At 35.5% G+C, this 26,836-nt stretch overlaps 1 protein-coding gene across 2 annotated transcripts in view; it reads right to left on the reverse strand.

The window, feature by feature from the left end:
- Window positions 1-727: 727 nt before the first annotated feature.
- API5 (apoptosis inhibitor 5) overlaps window positions 728-26,836 on the reverse strand; it is a 36,951-nt gene continuing 10,842 nt past the window's right edge. The window contains exons 2-14 of one of the 2 annotated variants that reach the window (XM_030864650.2): window positions 23,422-23,583; window positions 22,237-22,330; window positions 21,676-21,741; window positions 21,012-21,163; window positions 19,574-19,780; window positions 18,535-18,639; window positions 17,328-17,417; window positions 12,699-12,880; window positions 11,322-11,415; window positions 10,439-10,495; window positions 8,024-8,100; window positions 7,364-7,500; window positions 728-2,879 (exon numbers count right to left, since the gene is read on the reverse strand). In XM_030864650.2, coding sequence (XP_030720510.1) covers window positions 2,857-2,879; window positions 7,364-7,500; window positions 8,024-8,100; window positions 10,439-10,495; window positions 11,322-11,415; window positions 12,699-12,880; window positions 17,328-17,417; window positions 18,535-18,639; window positions 19,574-19,780; window positions 21,012-21,163; window positions 21,676-21,741; window positions 22,237-22,330; window positions 23,422-23,583 — 1,446 coding nt within the window. In that variant the 3' untranslated portion in view covers window positions 728-2,856. Of the gene's footprint in view, window positions 2,885-7,363; window positions 7,501-8,023; window positions 8,101-10,438; window positions 10,496-11,321; window positions 11,416-12,698; window positions 12,881-17,327; window positions 17,418-18,534; window positions 18,640-19,573; window positions 19,781-21,011; window positions 21,164-21,675; window positions 21,742-22,236; window positions 22,331-23,421; window positions 23,584-26,836 lie in introns of both variants that reach the window. The other variant, XM_030864649.2, reaches the window with a different exon arrangement.

Raw genomic sequence — 26,836 nt, forward strand, 5'->3', positions numbered from 1 at the left:
TGGCTAGAAGGAACAGCCAGTGCAGATTCTAAGGTAGGAGTGTGTCTTTGCCTAGCTGCATGAAGCTGACTGACTGGGGCAGAGCAGTAGCTGAGGTCAGAAACTTTTAAGCCATGGCAGTGTTTTTGATTTTTATTCTAAAACGAGGAGTCATTGAACAGCTTCAAGTAGAAGAGTGTATGTTTCTTTGCTGCTGTGTTTAGAACAGGCTATAGTCAAGTGTAATAGCTGGGAGATCAATCAGGAGGCTATTATGAAACTCCAGGCAAGAAAGGATGGACATAGACATTTGGCAGTCCTCAGCATGTAGATGGTATTACAGGCATAGGACTGGATGTGATCACCAAGAGAATTTAGGTAACTTTTTCTGATCCATCCTTGGTGCTACTTCAGGAAAACAAATAAAGGCTGGGAGTCAAAATAAGAAGTTGCTTTACATAATAACTTGAGGGAAGAAATTATTTCATAATGATTTGGCAAGTATCTGATGTTTTGCTTTGACAGAAAGAACCAAATCCTTTTTTCAGAAGGGTATTAGCTTCTAAAAATAAATCCAAAAGGTTGAAAATGAAAGATAACTTGTAACACTGAACCCTTGAAAGCAGAGCAGTATTTTTTCCATCTTTATATTTTCATGGTCTAACACACTGGCACATGAGAAGCAATGAATAAATGTTTAATGAATATCCAAGAATCTGAAGCTATAATCGTAACACAAGACACAAAACAAAATTACAAAAGGAAATTTATTTCAAAAGCATAAGGGAACATTTACATTTGAACAAGGGGATTTACAGGTGTCTTGCAAAAGAAAAAAAATTCGTGGCATGAAGTTTTTCGTTCAAAGTTTTGAAGCAGAAATAACCTAAGTTGTGCACTATTGCCTTAGGAAAGGGAAGGGGAACAATGAGGCGGTAAAGGAAGGAACACAGTCAACTTAATATCAAACTTTAGAAAGTAAAGTCACTTCTGCTCAGCTTTGAGTTTACAAATATTAAAAAGAAAAAGAGGAAAAATTACACTTAATGTTCAAATTTATATAACTGTCCCAAAACAGCATCTATACTTGAAATGGCTTTAGGCCACTGGCTGATCTGCCGTTGAGGTCCAGGCTACCTGGTCACAGTTTTCAAATGGAAAGTCCATGTTCCTGTGTCTGCTCAGATTCCAAGGGAGCTTAGGTTCAGCTCACTGTCTTTTGGAATGTTTAGAGATTATTGCCACCACTCCATAGTCAAGCTGACCAACTTCTTTTGCTCACTTGTATCATTCTAGTCTTCAAAAAATATTTTCCCCATATACATGTGCAGTAATTCTAACAAAGGGGTTTTGCCTATACCCCCAGTATAGAGGTAACAGTAATGAAGACACCTGTATTGGAATCACAAACTATGCCTCAAAAAAAAGGTCAAACTACTAGAAAATGTCACTCAGGCATTGGATTTGAATAGCAAACTTGGGGAGGGAAGATTAACTGTGGAACAAAAATATATGAAACATTCAAATGCAGAGCAAAGGGCCTATGCTACTAAAAATGCCCATGACATTAAACACTCCACAAACCCCCCATCTGTTGTTTTAACCTAAAGACTCTATTGACTAACTTATACAATAATTTTGATTAATAACCTGAGAAGTTAAAATCTTGAAAGTGGCAAAAGCAAACTGAGAGAGCATCCCTTACTTACTGGTATACCATGTTACCAAGTCACTTTTTCTGGGCTGCCCTGGTTATCAAATCCCCAAATTCTAAATTATTCTATCTCATCCTGTAGAAACCTATATGTACATCAGATTCAATATTCTGGCTGTATTTCTCCAACAGGGATCTCCAAATTTATCTTTGAAAATGCAGCCTTTGTTTATTTTTAGTTTTAAATAACAATAATCATGTAAGTGCAACTGACTCAAAAGCCCTCACTACTGGAAGGAAAACCTAGATAACAAGTTAATAATGGATTCAGCCTCAAAAGGATAATCACCGTGTCAAAGACTACCCGTTCCTGGAATTTTAAAAAATGACTTATGTTGTGTAGTCAAGTTTCGCAGCATGCATATATATATATATATATATATACACACACACACACACATACACAGATATATGCTCATGTATGTATGTATATTATACATACACATTTCTATGCAAATAGTAAGATCCCATATTCAAAAATTTATATCACAACATATGGAGAAGAGTTAAGTAAGCAGTGCAAAGCAACTTACTTCCTCCTAAAAATGTAATGTCATTTCTACATTTTAAGAAAGCTGGTAAGTATTTTGCTTTACTGACAGAAGCCAGGAATGCTGCACCATTGCCTAGCGGCTTTATTAAATAACAATGAAAATAAAATGTTAAGACTGACCATTACTCTTCTCCATATGTTGGCTGGGGGCAAGACAGAGAGGACAGGAAAGTCAGTAACCTTTCAGAACTGATGATCTTTACCAGTTATCAGAACTAGACTGAATTTTATTACATTTTAGATTTGAATAGCTCTCAATAACAAATTATCAAGATGTTTAAAAGATTCACAATATGAAGTCTGAATAATGGTGATATTGCAAAAACAAGTCAAGATTGCAGACAAAGCATCCAAAAATATCGCTGTGGTTTTACCTTGGACACAACCATGGTCTATTACAAAAGTAGATCATACATACAAAGGTATAAAGAACATTAAGTTTTTAGCTGAAGGCAGCAGTCTTTTTAAAGGGACATCCCCGGCAATCCAATGAGTAGAGTAGTAGAATTTAAGTGTATTAAGCTCAAGACAATGCTGAAGACTGTGACTTCTCATTCAGTAGAGTCTTCCCCGACTACGATTTCCTCGTGCTCCCCAACCTCGGCCACCTCTACTTCCCCTGAAGGCTCCTCTCTGCTCTACGAAAAAGCGAACAAGGGTTTAGGTCTTGTTCAGGACTTCACGGGACAGCACACACAGAAGTAATGTAGCTCGCAGCTCTGAATGCAGCAGTAGGCTCTATACAAACAGCATCGGTATTCTGCTAGTCCATCTCCAAATTCAATCTTCACATAAAACCAGGGCATCATATATGCCAAAGCACATATTGCAAGGTGCCTATATTCACAGTAGGTACTCAATTAAATGTATCCCATTAATAAAGATATTTCAAGGTGACAATGTTATAACTACATTGTTAGTTCTTTATTTTGGGGTCTATCACTACCAAAGATAATTAACAAAACTAGAAAAATTTCTATACTTATATTGGAATTAAAGCCAGTGGCCTTCAAAAGTTAGTGCCATATATGTAAAATATCTTAGACTATCAATGATCAATTCTGAAAAATCAGGCTAGAATGAAAAATGTACCTTTCAAATGCAACAAATAGGCAATTTGTTTTGCTCACCATATTTCAAAATAATGTTGATACAAATTCCGACGGCTTTCCTCACTGCTTTTTCAGCTATGTATGAGCTGCTCAGAGTGCTGCCAAAAAGGTGATATGTATATATTACAGTGTTTGGGTTACTGATGTAAATTAAGGATATCTTTTGCTGAAAAATCAAGTTACTTGTGTCATATGGTAGATTGAGTCCTTGATTTATTGGTCAGTCTGTTTTACAGCTCCAGAGAAATATTCCTCAAAGGAGTCTTTCCAGTGAAGAAAACTGATTGAAGTTATCAGCAAGGCAGGACTTTTCATCATGTATAAGTTAGTCTCAAACTTCTAATTCTGGAGATAGAATCTCCTCATTGGAACTTTTCAAACTTCCTCATTGCAGCAATCTTGTTAGGAGCAATAAAAAGAATCTGGTGTTGCCATTTTTGATCCATAATACTGGAGGCTTGAAAAATTCCTATCAAGTCAGTGTTGCAATCCATTTTTTGCCATTATGGCTAGAAATATAGTTACTGTATTTGGGTGATGTTTTGATTTCTTCTTTTTTTTTTTTCCCTCCAGAAACTCTTGAGTTAGAAAACTAACTAGACCTTTCCCCAGCTTAGCCAACATTTACCTGTGTAACAGAACAGAATCTGATTCAAAGTCACCTCTCATGTCATGACACATTTTTCTAAGTTGATTGGTATGCAAACTGTTTAAACGAAACCATCGTGAGCCAACACGTTCAGAAAATCAGAGGTCGTCTGTGGGTAAGATACTCCCAGTGATAGATGCAATGACTGTGGTGCATTCTGGGAGCATAGCAACCTTAATACAGCAACTTCTTGATGCTGTAACTCCTGCATTTTTGACTGTTTAAGACTTGGCTTTACCCATGCAGATGTCTGCATATTTTCCCCCTATCATACTCATATAACCTTCATTTCTCAGTTTACATCGACACACTTAACAAATCAACACCCCCATAGCTATCATTATTAGCTATAAGCTAACAGACTACTAAAATCTACCCTTTCAATTGTTTTTCAATCAATTTTAATATGAATAACTCAGTTACCCTCAATTGTTCAGTATATCTAATAAGTATATTAAATACATAGTATGAAGGTATTATTTGCTGTGATTATCTTTTCTATATTGGCTATTTCTTTCTGATCTGCAACCGAGGCAGCCATTTCTACAGTACAGGGAGTCACCAAACTTTCTTTTTTCTTCATCCTGAGGGACTATTCTGCACTTTAATGATCTTTTCAATGGTTTCAAGCTTACTAACACTGCTTACAGTTAAAATTATACTTTAAAAATTATTTTTATATTCTAAAAAGGTAAAAGTTGAAGGATACAAGTCACAAAACGTAGAATTAGTACTTGTGGGTTACCAGGGAACTCTGTTCTGCACGAAGGAAAACTAAACATGGGTATATGTTTGCAAATCATTTGACTGAAAATGCACCAGGAAGCTGAACTAAGTTACGGGAACAAACGCCATTTGATAAAGCAAATAACAGAGACATTGGTTAGTAAAGTGATAAACTTGGATAAGGAAAGAAGTCTAAGTATGCCTACATGGACTCAAAGAACAATCACAAATTCTGGCTCCTTCTCTGTAGTGAACAAGTTCAGGCCCATGACACTGGCACAATCTATTTTCTTTGCAGTAGACTTGTTCACTGTAATAAGAGCGATATTAGTATTACCTGGTTCCCTATAACACAAAAGGAGTAAATTTCCCAACCCTTCAGTGTGTATGACTCTTCAAAAACAAAACAAAAAAACCCCCCATGCAACCAAGTCTTCCTTGGAAAAATAAAATTGAGCTTGGCTGATATAGAGAAGTGGAATTATGATGTTTTTGCCAAATGTGGGTAATAAAATCTATGTATTAAAGACTCAAGAACACAAAACATTTTTTCCCTCCAACTTTGAGACAACTCTGACATCCCAGGAAAAAAAATCCAACAGTTTCTCCTTCTTCCTGACCCACTGTCAGCTCCCTAAGGAAAGGACATAAAAAAGGTAGAAAAAATTTGAGGTAGATTGGTCCACCAATTCTCATCTATAGTACCAAGAACGGTTTTCAACCGAATGGGTGAAAGAAATCCAGGGAAACTCTCTGAATTGTTAATATGAGAATACTTACAATCTGACACATTCAACTCCCCAAAATAAAAGTACTAGCAGAAATTTTGTTCCTACTTTCCAATAAGAACAATCAGAGTTTAGTTTGCTTTGTAATTCAATTTATGACAAGCACTCCAATTACAAGGGTCACCCCTATAGGAATATTAAAGTACAAGAATACCAGACACAAAAGACAATGGTTTTGTCTGTTCTGCCATTCCGTTACTTTGAGGACTACGGAACAACTCAGGTTGTGACTCCTGGATTTTTTTTTCTTGGCTGCACTGTGCAGCTTGTGGGATCTTAGTTCCCTGACCAGGGATCGAACCCCCCGGCAGTGAAAGTGTGGAATCCTAACCACTGGACTGCCAGGGAATTCCCTGGATATTTGTCCTGAGTAAAACTGCTTATTTTTTTCACATTGATTATTTTTTAAAAATCACATACAACCTAAGGCTTTGCATTTTCCACATCTCTTTTCCACATGCATCACATCATCTGATTCTCCCTATCAGGCAGGTAATGAATTTCACAGGGCAAAATGCTTACGGAAATTCAGAGTAACTGACTTGCCTTAGTGAAAATAAATACAATTTAATTCTCTATGTATTGCCATACCTCTTGATTACTTTCATCTATATCAAATGAAGATAGTATCTGAGAGAACAGTTGATTTTAAGAATGGTTTTGATAAACACCACATTAAATCATACAAATGACAGAGGACAATATTTCGTGCAATGAAGTAACAGCATCGTTTCCATTTAAAAAATGCTTTTGCAAATATTTTTTGAAGTTTTTAAGCTCTATGTTATCCCTTTATTTCAGGTAGGAAAAGAAGCTAAGAGATGCACATTTACTTATTATTATATAAGTAAAAGAGTTCAGTGATCTTTTCTACACTAAAGTTGCCTCAAAGAGTCTGACTGGAGTAGAAGGGTTCATTTCACAATCTAAAATTGCCTTTCTATAATCTGATTGCTCAGATATTAGAGGAATTTAGCTATCGTAGGAGGAATTTACTTAACGTCACAATCATCTCACCCTGGAAACAATTATAGAGAGCATATTCTTCAGAATGTACTTTTTTGGGAATAATTACTGCAGAATCAATTCTGCTTGGTAACCAAGACCAATCACAAGTATGTTTGGTTTTGAATATTAAACTTGGTCTTCTTAAGCAAGATTTAGGATCCGAGTCAGTGAAATTTTTGTCCATTTTTCTTTATAAGCCAGTGAGACAAACTTCACTTCTGATTCAACAGTCCTGGGAGAGACTGGACTAGTGGGAAGCTCTCCTTGCACTAATGTCTAAAGTTGAAAGGAGGACTGCACTCTGGGCAGTGGGGGAGACTGCAACAGGACACATCTTCTTTGCTAGATGATGCTTTAACATCTCACTCTACCTTCTAGAACTTCTCCTTTTGAAGTAGTGCAGAAGATGGGAGGACAAGCAGTAGGCTGACTAAGGCCAAGAAGGATCATTAATACCACATCTGCCAAGAATGGAAGCTATATACATTCTTGAGGGAGAATGCACAAAATGTCTTGCCTTGAAGCTAAAACAGGGAAAACCAGGAATAGATGGTTCATGCCATCTTCCTTCCTTTTTTTTTCTGTTGGCTCCTCTGAATACAAGAGGCACATTTTTCAGGTTCTCAGTGTTACATGCTCAATTCAGTGAGCCCACAAGGGTGAGTCAGAAAGGAATGGGTTAAGTTGTTTCCCCAACAGTTCAGGTTCCCCAAACTAACTCGAAAAGTCACCTGAAAGAACTATGATAGTCTATTTAATTAGTAATTAAAATCAAGTACAACACAATTTCTGCCTAATCTCTCATATTGCTTGTACCCAAACGGAAACGCTCACCATAATTAAAGTTGCCCAAATTGCTGCTATATTTCCCACTAGGAGGATTATAAATCTGCCTGGCATCCCTTTTTGGTCCTGCTGAAGATTTCTTGGGTGGTGAGCCTGAAGTTGTATCTTCATTGGCTCTCTTTTGCCTATAATGGTAGGAAGAATAGCAATTAAAAAAAATTCTTTTATACCAGAGGCTATCAATATATTTATTATATCTGTTACAAAAGACATCCAAAAGATGACAGTCACATCAGAAAAAAGGAAATAACATTCTGATGTCATCAAATTAACTGTGCTTTAGTTATGCAGACATTGTCAGAGGGGCATTTACAAGGCTTTACAACAATCTGAAATATGTAGCTTCACAGATTATACACAAGTGACTCATTTTATAAAACTTGTCAGGAAAGTCTTATTAAGTTACAGCAATACGGACAAAGGCTTGAAAATTCCAGAGTTGTATTCTACCAGTTTATTTTATAAATACTAGATTAGATTTTATATTTTAAGTCATGCTTTTAATAATCATAGTTTAACATCTTACTAAGAATCATTTAACTAATAACGTACCATTTTGTACAGGAAATGTAAAATCTGAATTCAGATTTTTCCGTATTTGTAAATCAAATATTAGAACACTTTAATCCCTTTACATATGTTTCTTACCCAATTTCAACCTTCTGTACAGGTTTCCAGGATAATGTTACTGTGCTCTTATAAGAAGGAGGAATGTGGAAGAGATCCTGAAGAGACAAAATTAGAGATTTCTAATGTGTTTGGTGGTGCGGGGAGTGGTGTAAGGGTAGGAAACAGGGAGACACATTTTAATTTTAGGACGGGAAACTAATTTATCCTTCTTGCTTTTGTGCTGATGACTAAAATAATAACCTAAAAAATAAACTGCAAGAGAAAAGTAAACAAGGACAATTTTGTTTACAAATTACATCTACTACTTCAATGTTATTTTGCACACATCACTTAAGAAACTGCAGCTTTTTTCAAATGTCATTTCAAGTTATAGGACAAAAATATCAATATTTATCAACTTTAATCAAATCCACAAGTAGTTTCTTTTGCACAGGAGCAGTCACTGACGTGCTTTAAGGAAGATACAATGGTGCACTCTGCATTTGCTTTTGCAGGTTTTTAAGTGGTTCAAAACTAGAACAAAACTAAAGGTCTGGCTAATCATGTTTTTCTTCCCCTCAAATATCTATATATTACCAATAAGGAAAAAACCCACAAGATTTAAGTACTAAATTATTAATATAAGGTAATGCAAATATTTGCTGAATTTAAATGTTAACATAATCTAGAACTGAAATAATCTAACCTCATAATACCCTCAAAACTATGAATGAATTTCTAAATATATTTATTCTTGGTATTTTACCTAACATTTCTTACCAGTTTTACTCTAATTTTTATATACAGGCAAAACCTGATAAAAGTAAACTAAGTTTCTTTCACAGTTAAAATGAATATGTGAATAAAAATCACCTCCTACTATATAAAACTTAAGTCCAGGGTACCAGATAAATGCAGGGAATTAGCCAATATAAAGTCCTTTGAAACAAAAATGCTTGAGGTTTCTAGCTGGAGTGATTTAGCATATAATAATGTTATTTATTAAGAAAGTGTCAACGGGAAGAAGAAGGGGGAAGTCTTCAATTTTAAACATGTTAAATCTCAGGTGACAATGGGAAACTGGAGTATAGTTTGTGGATTCACTGAAATAGAAGTGAAGGTAAATTTTGGAATTAGATGCGTCTGGTTAGGTAGGAACTAAAGATGGCAAGCAGATGCCATGGATGGACCAAAGCATACCAGTTTTTCTTGTGATTTCCCTAAAACAAAGAATTATGTCATATTAAAAAAATATTTCAGAATTTTTTGGTCAGGTACCCTACACATTGGTTGCTGACCCTATTCATCATTCTTCCCCATGCAACTTCCTACTGCAGTCATCTTTAAATCACTATGGTTTCCTGAACAGGAAACTGTCTCATCTCCATGTGTTGGGTCATAGTATTTGCTAAGTTTAAAATGTTCTTAACATCATAGTATATCTTCAACTTTGACTTATAGCATCAGTTCAAATAAAGTCAAATCTCACATTTTAATGTATTAATCCACCATTTGAAATTATTTATATTTAAGGTTTGAAATAAATGGTGGCTATGATAAAAATTTTCTTTGAGATGTGAGTCAGTATTCTTACCTCTTCTGTTTTTAATGCCTTTTCACTTTTCCTGTTGGCAATGATACTCATCCCTCAACGTCTCACTGTTTTCTCTGAAAAGCTTCCCTTTCTCTTCTGATAAAAAGTAAGTATTCCATGGGATTTTTACCAGATTAGTTTTAAGGCATATCACTAGCCCTGATTTTGTTGCTGTTAAGCTTTGTGCTATAAGTGTTACAAATATTTCTTTCTCCCATCTGGCTACAATACTATCAACTTATAACAGTACTGTTAACTTACAGTATCAAATGATGTGTACTTTGTTGTGATTCCTTTTTTGTTCTCTCAGGTTATTAGTTTTTTGTTTAGGCTAACAGATACTTGGGGAGGGTAAACAGAACTGAAGGATATTTATGGCTTAATGGTAAGTATAGAAAACTCTCAATTTATTACATAGACAAGTTAACAGAAAAGACCACAGGACAACATTTCATGTGCCACATAAGACTGTTCATTCTTAGTGTAAGCAAAGCAGGGTATTATTGGTCATTCAAAAGGATCCGATAGTATTAAGACTACAAGAACTTAAGTCAGTGAAATCTCTGAGTCTAAATATATCTGCTTCAATGCTCTGGGTCAGAAAAACTCTGCATGCCTCCCTTTGTTTGCAGTATCTTCTGCAATAACTTTTAAATAAATAAAACAATGTATTATTCTATAATAGCTACAAAAACATCACTCGGTGTTATAAAAGGCATAAAGCTTTAAAAGGCCAAACGTCTGGAATGTAATGGCGTCTCTCCTTAACCAGTACCATTGCAGACATAAAGACATACGGAAAACCTCTTGCACTAACTTTCTAGCTGGCTGGGATGACTTGATAAGAAAGGAAGACTTACCTTGATTAAAACATTGATATTATTTGTTATTTTCAATGCAACAACTTTAATCTTGTTCTGCAAAAGGAAAACAAAATTAAATTAAAATGCCAATAACTTTCATGATGTATATTTCATTCCCATATAGAACTTGAATAATTCCACTTCTCTTTCAGAATCATTTCTACAGTTAGAGAATTCCTTGGTTTATATTTACTGATAATGTTCAATCCTATTTCTTGACTCTAAAACAAGTGTAGAGATGGCAAAGAAAGCAAATAATCTTTATTTCCCTTGACAGGTTAGAAGTGTTATATCTACAATTTACTTGAAAAACGAGTAGGGGACAGATCATGGGCACATAGCAGTTGTTTTTAAAAAATATCAGTTTATGTTACAGGAAGACACAATGAAAACTTAAAATATTTCATTAGGACCAAGATGAAGATTGATCAAAATAGATGAGATCAGAGAAAACCAAAAATCCCAACATAAACACATATAGTTTGGTATAGAATTGGAAGTTTAATATTTTTTTCTAATGTAAACTAATATTTGGGCTTCAAAAAGGTGAAATTAAAAATATCACAATTGCCAATCAAATATTTAAACAAAATATGCTGCTAATGAGACCCTAGTGAAAGACTGGTATGCATCAACATTTGATAACATTGTTCACAAACATTGGAAACATTCAAGACATTTCAACAATGATAAAGTTTCCTATATAACTTAGCATATAACTAAAAATGTAGTCTTCTAACATTGTATCTTCAACTTAGAGTTGTATCATCCTTCAAATAAAGTCGAATGTTACATTTCAATATATGAATTCAGTCTGAATTTGTAATAAATGGTGGCTATCATAAAAATTTCCCAACAAGATGTAACTGAGTATTCTTACCTCTTCTGTTTTTAAGGCCTCGCCTGTTTTACCCTGGAGAGCCAAGCGAAGTTGTCTGATATACACCTGCAGGCCCCGTGCAAAGTACTGCAGCCTAAATGAAGAAGTATTTGCTAATTAAGAAATCATCACTTCAACTTTGCTTTTATACCTCAACTGTGTTTTTAAATTCAAAGAATACTATAGCTAAATGGCCTTTACCAATAAAGAGTAAATTTTGAGGGGGACTTTCTTTTAATTATCAATGTATGATCATAAGAGATACACAAATAAGTAAAATAAAAGCAGTTTTTCTTCATCAAAAATTGGAATAGATCCACACTCAACCTGGCAAGGGAAACACTTCTGGCACTGTGCTAAGGAAGCTTGTTATGTTAACCTGCAAGGTATGTGTCTAAATTAGAAACAACCAGGAGCCAGGGACTAGAATCAGGTGGCCTGGGTTCTTCTCTTCCACTAGCCAAATGAAGGTCAAGTGACACAGACAAGTCACTTAATCTCTATGTTTACCTGCTAAGGAGGGACAGTGTTTGACCCATTTGCACCTAAGGGTCCTGTTTAAAAATAAAACAAAACTGCAGATTTTGCGAAGGATGTTGAGTAATCTCTTTTTCAAATTTGTTCCCAGGTAACGTGTGAAGAAAGGTGGTACCGTAACTCCATCCTGCCGACTTCTAGGAACTCTACTTAACAACGTGGCATCGCTGTTTTTTTCACTTTCAGAGTAATTTCCTAAGATGCCTGCTTCTGGTCAAACGTTTCACCAAGTATTAAACCTCTGCCTTACCAAAGCATAGAGGACAATAACAGATGATACAGTGGCCAAGCATCTCAAAACTTAAGATGTGAATTTGTTCATGCAATGATTTAATACAAAGTATCTTCAGGAAAACGACTTATATTGATTTCTCCAGTGCTGCTCCTCCAGCTGCACTGTAAGATATTAATAACACTATAAGATAGTAATAGCAGATACAGTTTACTGAATACCCACTATGTGCCAGGCATTGTGCTTAAAGCTTTTCATCCATTGTCTCATTTAATTCTCACAACTCTATAAGGCAGGTACTATTATCAATAAATTTAACAACTGAGGACAATTTGGGGTGTTAGAGAGGTTAGGGAACCTGCACAAGATCATGAAGCAAGTAGGGAGAGCCAGAGTCCATTTTTGAAAAAGGTCATCTTCTCCCATGCATTTGCTATGCCACAATAGTTGTATGTTTATATACACTCCTGTTTTGTAGATCTTCCATTCTTCTGCACTGCAGTAAGGCAGGGTGGGGAAAAAGCTCTTATAAAATGAAAACAAAATCTAGGGAGCTTCAAGATAGCTTTCACCTTTGTCAAAGACTGGCCACTTCAACCATACATCACCTTATTTTGAAATCTTTGAGCTTTTCTGCATTCAGCTTGGCTGTTAAGAAATCTGGAAGTTTTCGGCCCAACTGGTGAAAGCTATACAACAAACATTCCACATAACTGAACTGCAGCTTGGGTTCTTCATTACCAGCGTTCTCCCCGTTTTCCGCTTCTTCTGGAGGGAGAGGCATATACTCCTAAGAGATGAAAATAGAGAGATGTATGCAATCTGCTCTAGACACTCTAATTATAAGCATATACTCACGTAATTATAAGGCACGCTTTGAAGACATGAAGCATTAAAAACTGCCAAGATCAGAAATTTAAGTAAGATATCCCTTTTACATATTGGATCAATAACCCAGCCTGTCAACATTCCATATTAACCTATAGTATAGCTGCTACTACTACTACCACTACTAATGACAGTGAAAGTGACTAATATTTATTAGGTACTAGGCAGATGAACAAACTGAAGTTCTGAGAGCTTAGGTAAGTTTCCCAAAGTTAATAAGCTGAAGAGGCAGGATTCAACCTGGGTTTGACATCAAAAGCTGATGTTCTTAAAAGAGTATGGAGGTTCCTTAAAAAACTAAAAATAGAGTTACCATATGATCCAACAATCCCACTCCTGGGCATATATCCAGAGAAAAATCTAATTCAAAAAGATATATGCACCCCAATGTTCACAGCAGCACTATTTACAATAGCCAAGATATGGAAGCAACCTTAATGTCCATCAACAGATGAATGGGCAAAGATGTGGTATATATATATATATATATGTACACACACACACATACACACAAACACAATGGAATACAACTCAGCCATAAAAATGGATGCAATGATGCCATTTGCAGCAACATGGATGGACCTAGAGATAATCATACCACATGAAGTATGTCAGACAGAAAAACAAATATCTTATGTCACTTATATATGGAATCTAAAATATGATACAAATGAACTAGTTACAAAACAGAAACAGACTCACAGGCATAGAAAATAAACTTATGGTTACCAAAGGGGAAAGGAGGGGGAGGGATAAAAAGGAGTTTGGGATTAGCAGATACAAACTACTATATATAAAATTAAGATAAACAGCAAGATCCTACCATATAGCACAGGGAAGTATATTCAATATCTTATAATAAACCATAATGGAAAAGAATATGAAAAAGAATATATATAACTGGATCACTCTGCTGTACACCAGAAACTAATACAACATTGTAAATCAACTATACTTAAAACAACAAAAAAGTTGATGCTCCTAGGAAAAATACTCCTAAAAGTTATATGGAACCAGAAAAGACCCCAAATAGCCAAAGAAATCCTGAGAAAGAACAAAGCAACAGGCATCACACTTCCTGATTTCAAGCTAGGCTATAAAGTTACAGTCATCAAAACAGTATAGTACTGGCATAAAAAAAGAGAAACAGACCAATGGAACAGAATCAAGAGCCCAGAAATACACCCAAGCATAGATGGTCAACTAATATTTGACAAGGGAGCCAAGAACATTCAATGGAGAAAAGACAGTCTCTTCAGTAGATGGTGCTGGGAAACTAGATATGTACATGTAAAAGAATGAAACTGGACCCATATCTTACACCACTCACAAAAATTAACTTGAAATGGATTAAAGACTTAAGTGTAAGACCTGAAACCATGAAATTCCTAGAAGAAAACATAGGAATAAAGCTCCTTGATGTGGGTCATGGTAATGATTTTTTGGATATGACACCTAAATCACAAGCCACAAAATAAAAAAAAACAAATGGGACTACATCAAACTAAAAAGCTTCTATATAGCAAAGTGAAAAGATAACCTGTGAAATAGAAAAATATATTTGCAAACTATGTATCTGACAAAGGGTTAATATCCAAAATATATAAATACACATACAGCCCAACAGCAAAAAACCAAATAATCCAATCAAAAAATGGACAAAAGAACTTTAACAGACATTTCTCCAAAGAAGATATACAAAAGGCCAACAAGCACATGAAAAGATGCTCAACATCACTAGTCATTAGGGAAATGCAAATTAAAACCACAATGAGATATTGGCTCATACCTGTTAGCATGGCCATCATCAAAAAGACAAGAGATAGGGGCAGTTTAGCCAAGGCAATCAGAGAAGGAAAAGAAATAAAAGGGATCCAAATCAGAAAAGAAAAAGTAAAACTTTCACTGTCTGCAGATGACATGATACTGTACATAGAGAATCCTAAAGATGCTACCAGAAAACTACTAGATCTAATCAATGAATTTCATAAAGTAGCAGGATACAAAATTAATGCACAGAAATCTCTTGCATTCCAAACACTAAAAACAAAAAAATCTGAAAAAGAAATTAAGGAAACATTCCCATTTACCACTGCAACAAAAAGAATAAAATACCTAGGAATGAATCTACCTAAGGAGACAAAAGACCTGTATGCAGAAAACTACAAGACACTGATGAAAGAAATCAAAGATGATACAAACAGATGGAGAGATATACCATGTTCTTGGATTGGAAGAATCAACATTGTGAAAATGACTCTACTACCCAAAGCAATCTACAAGTTCAATGCAATCCCTATCAAACTACCAATGGCATTGTTCACAGAACTAGAACAAAAAACTTTACAATTTGTATGGAAATGCAAAAGACACTGAATAGCCAAAGCAATCTTGAGAAAGAAAAATGGAGCTGGAGGAATCAGGCTCCCTGACTTCAGACTAAACTACAAAGCGACAGTAATCAAGACAGTATGGTACTGGCACAAAAACAGAAATACAGATCAATGGAACAGTACAGAAAGCCCAGAGATAAACCCAAACACATATGGTCCCCTTATCTTTGACAAAGGAGGCAAAAATATACAACAGAGAAAAGACAGCCTCTTCAATAAGTGGTGCTGGGAAAACTGGACAGCTACATGTAAAACAATGAAATCAGAACACTTCCTAATACTATACACAAAAATAAACTCAAAATGGATTAAAGACCTAAATGATACTATAAAACTTAGAGGAAAACACAGGCAGAACAGTCTATGACATAAATCACAGCAAGATCCTTTTTGACCCACCTCCTAGAGTAATGGAAATAGAAATGAAAATAAACAAATGGGACCTAATGAAACTTAAAAGCTTAAAAGCTTTTGCACAGCAAAGGAAAACATAAGCAAGATGAAAAGACACCCCTCAGAATGGAAGAAAATATTTGCAAACAAATCAAATGACAAAGGATTAATCTCCAAAATATACAAGCAGCTCATGCAGCTCAACATCAAAAAAACAAACAACCCTTCCAAAAATGGGCAGAAGAACTAAATAGACATTTCTCCAAAGATATACAGATTGCCAACAAACACATGACAGAATGCTCAACATCACTAATCATTAGAGAAATGCAAATCAAAACCACAATGAGGTATCACCTCACATCTGTCAGAATGGCCATCATCAAAAAAATCTACAAATAATAAATGCTGGAGAGGGTGTGGAGAAAAGGGAACTCTCTTGCACTGCTGGTGGGAAGGTAAATTGATACAGCCACTATGGAGAACATTATGGAGGTTCCTTAAAAAACTAAAAATAGAACTACCATACCACCCAGCAATCCCACTCCTGGGCGTATACCCTGAGAAAACCATAATTCAAAAAGAGTCATGTATCACAATGTTCACTGCAGCACTATTTACAACAGCCGGGACATGGAAGCAACCTAAGTGTCCATCAACAGATGAATGGATAAAGGTGTGGCACATATATACAATGGGATATTACTCAGCCATAAAAATAAACGAAATTGAGTTACTTGTACTGAGGTGGATGGACCTAGAGTCTGTCATACAAAGTGAAGTTAGCCAGAAAGAGAAAAACAAATATCACATACTAACGCATATATGTGGAATCCAGAAAAATGGTACAGATGAACCTATTTGTAGGGCAGGAATAGAGATGAAGAGGTAGAGAATGGACATGTGGACATGGTGGCTAAGGGAAGGGTGGGACGAATTGGGAGATTAGGTTTGACATAAATAACACTACCATGTGTAAAAGAGATAGCTAGTGGGAACCTGCTGTATAGCACAGGGAGCTCAGCTCAGTGCTCTGTGATGACTTAAACAGGTGGGATGGGGGGCGTTGGCAGGAAGGTCCAAGAGCGAGGGGTTTTATGTATACATATAGCTTATTCACTTCATTGTACAGTGGAAACGAACACAACATTGTAAAGCGATTATACTCCAATTAAAAACTAAAAAAGATGGCTTATTTTCTCCACAACTATGATTAATGACTTTATTTCCAGGTTGCTAAAGCCATTTGGCCTTGAGCAGCAACCTTGATGGTGATCTGGTGCAAACATTTAAAATATTTTGATAAAGGAATAGCAGAAAGACTTACTATATAAATCCTGTATTATATTTTGTCTAAAGCATCAACAACAGAAGAAATGCCTAAGATTAAAACAGATTTTATTTTTAAAGTAGACAACGTGTGGTCTGAGCAGCTAACAACACTACAATTATTATCTAAATCATTTCAAAATCTGGTTCTCTATAATCTAGAAATTAATACTACACTATTAGACTTTGGGGCTCTATACTGACTATGCCATAAGGAAAGAAAAAAGTTCTTACCAATAACTTATCAAACAGTTTCCTTAAATTTGTTTCTAGCTTTTCCATGTCACCACAAAATGAACTCATTTCAGCCAACAGTTTCAATACCTAAAACACACAATTCACTGTTATTAGCATTCTTTTTGAATGAGCAAGGGTTATAAAATAATAATTATTCTACATAACTATTTAATAATGCTTATTTTTCAGTTAGGCTTTTACAGAATCATAACATTTGAACTGGAAAAAAAATTTAGAGATGCAGCCCTATTTTACTGTTGAGGAAACTGAAGGTCAGAGAGATTATGTGACTTGGCAAAGTCACAACGTATGTGAGTGGCAGGGTAGACTCTAAAACCCAGTTCTCATGACTCTCAATATATCTGTGAGAATTGGTAAGGAAAAGAATATACACTTTCTGCTACAGGTTAACAATGTATAAGAAAGAGACAATGAGCAAGAACTCTTAACAGCAAAGAATTATTTACTAACATTTAGGATGGGCCTCCTTTGCTATCAAACTTAGTCTCTGGATACTAACTCAAAGTATCAGTAATTGCCACTATGTTTTAGGTTCATCTCTGCTTTACTCAATTCCAGTCTGATAAGCCAAACCCAGGACATGTGAAGGAAACCACAGTGTAAGTGCACAGTGAGACTCTTCTCTATCCTAAAGACCCATGAAGGAAATGGCACATACATTTCCATATTTCAATTCAATCATCATTACTAGGTGCTTTTCAGAATTCTACATTAGATTCTGAGGATTCAGAGAGAAATAAGGTTAAATTGGGGAGAAAAATGTGAGTATTTTATATGCTGCAAAAAAAATGTATATGTACATCACAGTTGAGATATAAAGGGGATAGAGAGTAGTCAATTCTATTGGAGAACGGATAAAGGACGTTTTGTGTTAATCAGTTAAATCTGGCTCTATCAGTCATAGAGATAGGAACTGTCATAATTGAACAACGTATTTAAAAGTATTAAGGCTACAAAGGCAGAGACTTAGACTATAGTGAAAACTATAGGCGGTGCTTTCCTACTGTAGCAAACTCTCAAAGAATCCATAAAGCATTCCTATGTAATTAATCCTGGGAGAGGTTACTAGCTAGCCACCACTAGGCCTTAAATCTCTTAGAAATCAGATCAAAGTTAGTGGTTTACATTTATGTTGAAATACGGGAATGACTTTTCAGTGCTAAAAGCAGAAATTTTCTCTTACCTCCAACTGTATATCAAGACCCTCCACTGGGGTAGTCAAGGAACTGAGGTTAGGGAGAACTTGCTCACAGAAATAAGTCACAAACCTTGTGGAATGAACATTTTTCTGTAAAAATCCAAAGAACACTGAATTGTCAAAAAAATATATAGATATACATATATTATATTCTCCCAAACAGTAGAATGTCAATAGACAAATGCTCAGTACCAAAGCATCAAGTACTGTGGCTAAAATACAACAGAGTGCATACCCCAAAGCACCCCAGGAGTAACCTCAATAGACAATATATACTTTGTTGCAAAGTAATCTGGAGCATTGGGACTTTTATACATCTTTCAACTCTTATTTGATTCTCAGGTCAAATTTCAGGGGAAACTTTAGTGTTGAATTTTAGACTGTACATTCTCCCTTTAGAAGGACAGCTCCTTTATTTATTTATTTAAAAAACATTTATTTATCTATTTGGCTGTGCCGGGTCTTAGTTGCGGCAGACGGGCTCCTTAGTTGCACCTCATAGGCTCCTTGGTTGTGGTATGCACGTGGGATCTAGTTCCCTGACCAGGGATCGAACCCAGGTCCCCTGCGTTGGGAGTGCTGAGTCTTAACGACTGTACCACCAGGGAAGTACCAGGACAGCTCCTTTAAATTGTGTTTTTCAAACTGTGCTATGCACATCTCAGAAGATTCATGGCCAGAGGAAGCACAAAGCCAGAGATAAAGAGCAAATACACCTACAACAACAATCTAAAAAATTTAAGGAAAAAAAAAGTTAAATTACTAAACTAAGTGCTTTAAAAACTCAGTGAAACTATAAAGTATGATGCAAAATCTCAAGACTTTTAAAAAGTCCCTAAGCAAGACTATATAGAAATTTCTTGCTGCTTTGGGCTCTTCACCTAGGCCTCCATAAAATAAATAATAGCTCCATTGGGTTAATACTTTTTTACAAAGGTTTGAGAAGAATGCTCAAGTGTATATCTATAGAATTTTAAGCTAATAGAGTAATCAAAATACCAGGTATATAAAGCAAAGAGCTCACAGAGAAGAGGGGTACCGCCTGCCGAGTGCACTGTAAAAGCCTGTCCACACAGTCAGGATCCGAGGGGTTGAAGGTTTGTTCCAGATCAGCCTGTTCAGCCACCAACTCTACCAGTTGTTGCCTTCCACTCACTGTCTGTAAGCTTTTTAACCCAGATAGTATCTTCATAAACAGGACAAATTCCTCACCAGTCACGTCTTCTAGGACCTGGAAAGAGACGATTCAGAACAGTTATTAGTATCTTTATCATTTGAATGGGAAAGAAACATCAATACTGAAACAGCACAGCAAATTTGTTTTGCAAAGTCAGTTTGCTGCTAATGTTCCTGAAATACTGAAGAGAGGACAACTTCAAGCTTCAGTCAAGTTAGCTTCAGAATAAGCCATGTATTTTCAATGGTGCGCTACACTGTTTCCAATGGAACAAAATTTGGTTCTTGGAAAATTTTACTCTTCTTTTACATATAAAGCTCAGATATACATACAGTACATAAACAGATATACAGTATATCTGTGGTATTAAAGTTTCATGGGATAGTGGCTAAGGGAAAAAATATCTAAAAAGGCTCTTCAGGGGGTGATAGCCAAAAAAAGATGGAGAAAATGTGGCAATAAACTGTTAAATCAGACTCAGTTCCCTATATTTAAAAGCAGCCTCATTCACATTAATATGGTAATTGTATACAAAACAGGAGACCATGCAAATTTTAAGCGCTCCATATCAGTAGGTCTAAGCCTTTCTGTTCACTGACCAAAGGAGCAAGCAATCATGACATATCCCACCAGATAACTAGCTGGGGCATAGGTGAAATATGCTGCTCCTTTCTCTCTCACTAAAGAAATCTTATCAATAAGCAAGTGAGTGGTGCTATTAGAGAAAATTTTGAATTTTCCTCAACACATAAAAATAAATTATTCCCAAACGTTGGCACTGTATGAATGAAAAGTTAATTGTGACGCACCTTTCAAATCTTAGCAACTGTAACTATGCCAGCGCTGGGAGCACAAATAAGCATGGTCTCTAGAGCTTATAGTGTCATGGGATAGGATGAAACAACAGGTCATTTCAAGGTGACTTCAGTTTCATTCTGAAATGATCCAAAATACTATGGGAGAATATCCTAAAATCAGGGAGGAAGGGCGGGAATTAGGTAAAAATTCCTGAAGGAAATGATTCCTTCCTGATGAATGCATAAATTTTAAGGATAACACCACAAAGGATTTAAATGTGATCAAACCCTTTAAATTAACACATTGATTCATCATTACAAGTGACCAAAGTGCAAAGCACAACATAAGAAAATCTTGAAGTTCTACGGTGGTTCTTATGGGATATATCACCTTATACACAAGCTACATACAGCACTGATGAATACGGCTAATTTCAAATATGTTCTTGTGCATTAGAGAAGTTCACTAAAAGATAACCGAAGCTTACCTTCTTGGATTCAGTTAGTATAAGTTCCTCCACTTCCTTTGTTAAGACTTCATCTGGTAAAGTCTTAAGTTTTGTAGAAAGGAATTTAATTGCTCTTTCTCTAACAATGTCCTCTCCTTGAAGAATTTGGCTGAACAAGCCACCTAAAGTCCCTGCAAAACAAAACAGTTGCATGTAGCAAGTCAATTCTATACAGGAATGAAATTTTTCAAGTTAATTTGAATTACAGTATTTCTTTACAAGTGAATTAATAAACTTCCTGAATATCACTGATACTGGTTAAACTGTCTGAAATTTCTAAAGCCCCAACCATAAGAGTGACCATATGCTTTGTTCACAGATTCAGAATCAGCTTGAGCATGACTTTCCTTTTCTATCACTATTAATAATAAATAAACTCAGGTATTTTGGAAGAATTTCTTTAAAGTGGCAAAGGGAGTTTTTCCAACAGACTTCTAAGGGAAAAGTTTGATCTGTTTTTGCAATTATTTCTGCTGGTTTTTCGAGTCACAAACATCTTGAGCTAAGCTTTTTTTGGAGAGTACTTAGAATTTTTATGAAACAGACGTCTGGGTGAATCCCAGACTTTACCCTTAATGAGTACTGCCAAACTCCCCAATTTTTTAGGACATCAAACACAATTCAGAACAAGAAGTGGCCTTACCTTTTGCATCCATCTTAAATATACTTAATAGGGCATTGTTCACTAAGTTAAATTCTGCAGAGTCATCTGGATAGAAAAAAAGTGGTACAATGTATAAAATAAATGAAAAATATCATCTGCTTCATTTTCAAACTTAAGACTCAACATAGTTTCTCACAGATTACATTGAGAGGAGACATATAACTAAGCATTTCTCTCAAGTACCAAGAAAATACATCTTTCTTGTAAGGGTAGAGAACCTGATCTAGTGTACCTGTAAAGCTCTTATGTTAAGATGGTACAATTGAGAAACTACAGGAAATTAGGGGGCGGGGGGGATGGTGGTGAATAAAAATTCCCCAAAGAATCCAGTCATTATACCTTTATAAACAGAATTCAAAACAAAACCAGAAATTAGATAATCACAAGTCAGTAAGCTTCAAACTACTGAATAAAAAAGAGAATTTAAATTTCTATCAGAGGTAGCACCTTCAGAAAAAAAAAAAAAAGCTAAGAAAAACAGAGTCATTATTTCAGAGAGAATTTATATTTAGATAAAAGGGTATTAATAAAATTCCTTACCTGTCTGCAAAAGTTGGGTTAGTATATCTGCCACTCGGGGAAGATTTTCTCCAGTGGCAAATTGAGGCAGCTCTTTAATTGCTTGCCGTCGAATCTGAACATAATTTCAAACAAAAAATTAACCAAATACTATCATAAATAAAAACAACCTCAACCTTTAAAGAAAACAAAACCCACAGACAAACCATATAGGGGCATATGAGTCACAAAAATATGAGATTTTTAGCAGTTTTAGAAATAATTTACTCCAATTTAATATTCAAAGCTTCACAGAATACTAAAACAAAATGTGGTGGAAAGGGACATTAAATACAATTATCTGGAGTAGGCAGATTTGAGATTATAAACAACAGTTTATATACTGATTATACACAACTGTTGGGTTTTTACTACCTGTGGGTACGTAATACTGTATCCCTCAAGAATGGCTACAGTGTCAATGTCATATCTAATAACTATTTACTTTAGAATTTTCAGTATTGACTACTTAATACATTTGTGAATACATTCTGTGAACTTCATTCCAAATATGCGATCGTGGCTTATCTAGTTTAACATAAAAGTGCAAGGGAGTTAAATCTAACAAATTATGCATGAAATCATGATTCAATGATTTTATTTGAAAAGCCAGGGGCTAATAGTTGAAAATTCTTAGGAACCTGTATCAGCAGCCAGAAATGCTAATGGTTAATTCTGTTCCAAGCAAAAACTATTTCTTTTTAGTCTAGTAATCACATACAATTTTTTCACAGGTCAATTATTTTTCTGCTATGCAAAATATTTAGGGGTGTTAAAACTATATTTTATGCTGCAATACTATTATTATTTTAAATATCCAAGCAAGCATAAATTGACTACAAACTAACACTAGTCTGATTTCATATGCACAATGCGTAATAATCTAAGGAAAAGATGTGAGCCACAACCATTTTCAACAGTGGATAACAAATAAGCAAAACAAAGTATTATGTGATTCTACAGATTTTTCACAGTTGAAAGAACTAATATATTTTCTTACATGTAGGTTTAAGCCTTGGTATGTTGTCACACCAGGCCACACTGCAGTATTTTATTGTTCACTGATATGATTGGTACTTCAGTTATATTAGGTACACGCAGAAAATATTTGAAAATGGCAAAAGCAACATCTGAAAACTTGTTGAAAAGTGTCAAACATAAACTTACTGATACGTCTTCATCCTCACAGAGGTCTAACTGTGCATTGATAGCAGAATCAGCCAATTCTGGAAAATGCTTAAAGAATTTTGGAATAAACTGAGCTGCTAATCTTTTTTCCTTGGTACCACCTTTGACACCATCCAATATCACTTGATAAGCATCTTTATGCTGAAAGAAAGAATGAAGTAGAAAAGAAACACAATTTTGAAGGATGGGAAGCTAAACATACTTCTTTGAGTCTCCTTTAAATTAGTTAAATTTTACATAGGCTAAGAAATGGGCTTATTTTTGGAGTTTTACTGCTTAAATTTGACAGCTACCTTCCTACTATCTGCTCCCTGTCCCCCATGTTATTATTTGTGAGTTGGGAAAGGAGAAGAATGACTCTAATATTAAGTGGAAAAAGCAAGTAAGTTTGTTATGTACCAACACTTCTTTATTCTATTGATTACTGACCCTAGCCTTGTGATTGTATCATGCTTTAAAAATTTGTAATGAATATAATGGAATTCTCAAAGAATTGTGTTACATTTACTTAAATATATTTATCTGTTTCCAATTACCACCTTGCAGAAGGTAGAGAGAATACACTCTTGAAATTAAGCAATACGAGGAAGGTTAGGAAGCTTTATTTTGCCTCACATCTTAGGATATAAAAACAGTAATTCATTCTATATGGCCAACCAATTTCGATGAAGATAGATGCTAATATCACATATTTAACTTTTCATTAAAATAATACATTCAAAGCTCATTTGTTTCCTTTAAAAAAAAATTTCAGAAGTGCTGTCCCTCAGATACTCATAATGTGAAGAATCAACAAGTTCCCAATCCCCCCTACACACTTGCCTCCAAACCAGTCCTTTTATTAAATGGATCAAGCTGGCAAACAAAGTAACAAATATCACAGTTACACAATACTTTCAATTCCTGGAAAACCTTAAACATAATACAAATACCAAATATGTATTTACTCTGTATAAAGAAATTCTCTAAATGCTTTAGATAAGTGAGCTTGCTTTATGCCATCAAGAGCGTAAAACTAAAGAACAGAAAATGGATTAGAGAATTACCACAAATTTAGTTTTGTGATAATTCTTCTCATGGACAATATACTGTGTTAAGTGAAAAAATATATAGCATGATGAAAAGTTATTTAGGTTCAGTGGGATCTCAATTAAGGACATTATTATCATTATTTTTGGCCACCCTACACGGCATGCAAGATCTTAGTTCCCCAACCAGGGATCGAACCCGTGCCCCCTGCAGTGGAAGCTCAAAGCCTTGACCACTGGACCACCAGGGAAGTCCCAAGGACATTATTTTAAAAAAATAATCAGAAATAAAGTGCTCCATGTATCAAAAGGCTATGATCACAATTAGATCTTCTAAAGGTACACATTTTAATATAATCTGCATAATTACTAGATTACTTTAAAAGTTCATATATTGCCAACCTATCTAAAAAAACAAATTCTAAAAATTATTTCTAATAAACAAATTCCATCAAACCGATTAATGACAACTCCTTCTACTATCTTAAACATTAATACCACCCCCTAAATAACAGAAATTTCTGTGAATAAGGTTAGCTTCCTCATGAAATGCAGACACAAAATCAGTCTTCAGGAGTTACTACTTCAAAAGTGTATTATACACTTTTGGGCTTCCCTGGTGGCGCATTGGTTAAGAATCCACCTGCCAATGCAGGGGACATGGGTTCAAGCCCTGGGCCGGGAAGATCCCACATGCCTCGGAGCAACTAAGCCTGTGCGCCACAACTACTTAGTCTGCGCTCTAGAGCCCACAAGCCACAACTACTGAAGCCCGTGCGCGTAGAGCCCATGCTCTGCAACAAGAGAAGCCACGGCAATGAGAAGCCCACGCACCACAACGAAGAGTAGCCCCCATCTGCCGCAACTAGAGAAAGCCCACACGCAGCAATGAAGACACAACGCAGCCAAAAATAAATAAGTTTATATTTTAAAAAGTGTATTATACACTTTTTAGTGCAAAGGTTCAAAAAAATCATGGCTGACTTCTCTACCAATGTACATTCCTGTGGCTTGATTCATAGCTTCTAGTAGACTTCATAAAACTGAAGTATTGAGCAGTCTGACATCCTTAGTTTTTGCAGAGTATCACAATCCAATTTTCTTTAACTCAAACTTCAGACTTTACTTATAAATCCCTTTGAATTGTCTAAAATTCACTGTCTAAAATTAAATGAAGGATCCCTGCTTAAAACAACCATTCCCCTACCAAGGGAAAAAAATGTGGAATAGAATAAAAAGGGATTATTAGTAACACTTACTGAAAGCCTACATGGAACTGTGGAATGCCTTCTGTACATGCCTCACAATAATCCTGAATTAGGTGTTACTATGCTTGTTTTTCAGATGAGAAAACCAAGTCTTAGAGAAGTGAAATAATTTGTCCAGAACCACATATAGCTAGTTAAGTAGCAGATCCAGGACCTGAACGTGGTTCTGATGGCCTTTTAAGTCAAGATCTGTGCCTAATACCAAGCTTCTTTAATTGGAATCTTTCAAATTAGTGTCCTGAGATCTTAATTAACAAAGGAGGAGAGAAAGAAAAGCTTGCCAGATGGAGGATTGCCAAAGGTAAAATTTGAGTCCTAAATACAGTCTCCACACAGGCATATAAATTGAAATGTAGTATATTAAACAGCAAGACCTTTGGAAAGTTAAGACATTTTAACATAGTCATAATAGAAATCAAAGTTTTTATCATTAATAGGCATCAGTTCTATCAAATAATTTCACAGACATTACAATAGACTTCAACTAATTATCCTTTATGAAATGCAAAATAAAATTATATTCTTCCTTGCCAGCTTTTTGAATTATGTCCTTTAACTGTAGTACAGGGACAGGACTTTTTAACAGAAATCTCCTTAAAGTAATTACTACTTCTGCTTTTCAAAGTAGGAAACAAGATATAAGTGATATTTGCAGTGATCATAGTGATTTAGTAACAAGTAGGAATGTAACCATAATAAAATGCTTCAAATACTACACAGCACTGTGTATCTTTGCTTTTCCAATAGTTGTATTTATATTTTAGCTGGATAAATTAATGATCCTAATTAGAAGCTTTTTTTGTTGTTTTTCTTTTTTTGCGGTACGCGGGCCTCTCACTGTTGTGGCCTCTCCCATTGCGGAGCACAGGCTCCGGACGCACAGGCTCAGTGGCCATGGCTCACGGGCCCAGCTGCTCCGCACCATGTGGGATCTTCCCAGACCGGGGCACGAGCCCGTGTCGCCTGCATCAGCAGGCGGACTCTCAACCACTGCGCCACCAGGGAAGCCCAAGAAGCTTTAATTGTAAATACTTTTAATGGATTTCTAAAGCTGTGTATTTATGTGTGATTTTAATTTCTAATTAAAGGAGAAAACTC

Source organism: Globicephala melas, chromosome 8 (genome assembly GCF_963455315.2).
Source record: "Globicephala melas chromosome 8, mGloMel1.2, whole genome shotgun sequence".
NCBI classification, from domain to species: Eukaryota; Metazoa; Chordata; class Mammalia; order Artiodactyla; family Delphinidae; genus Globicephala; species Globicephala melas.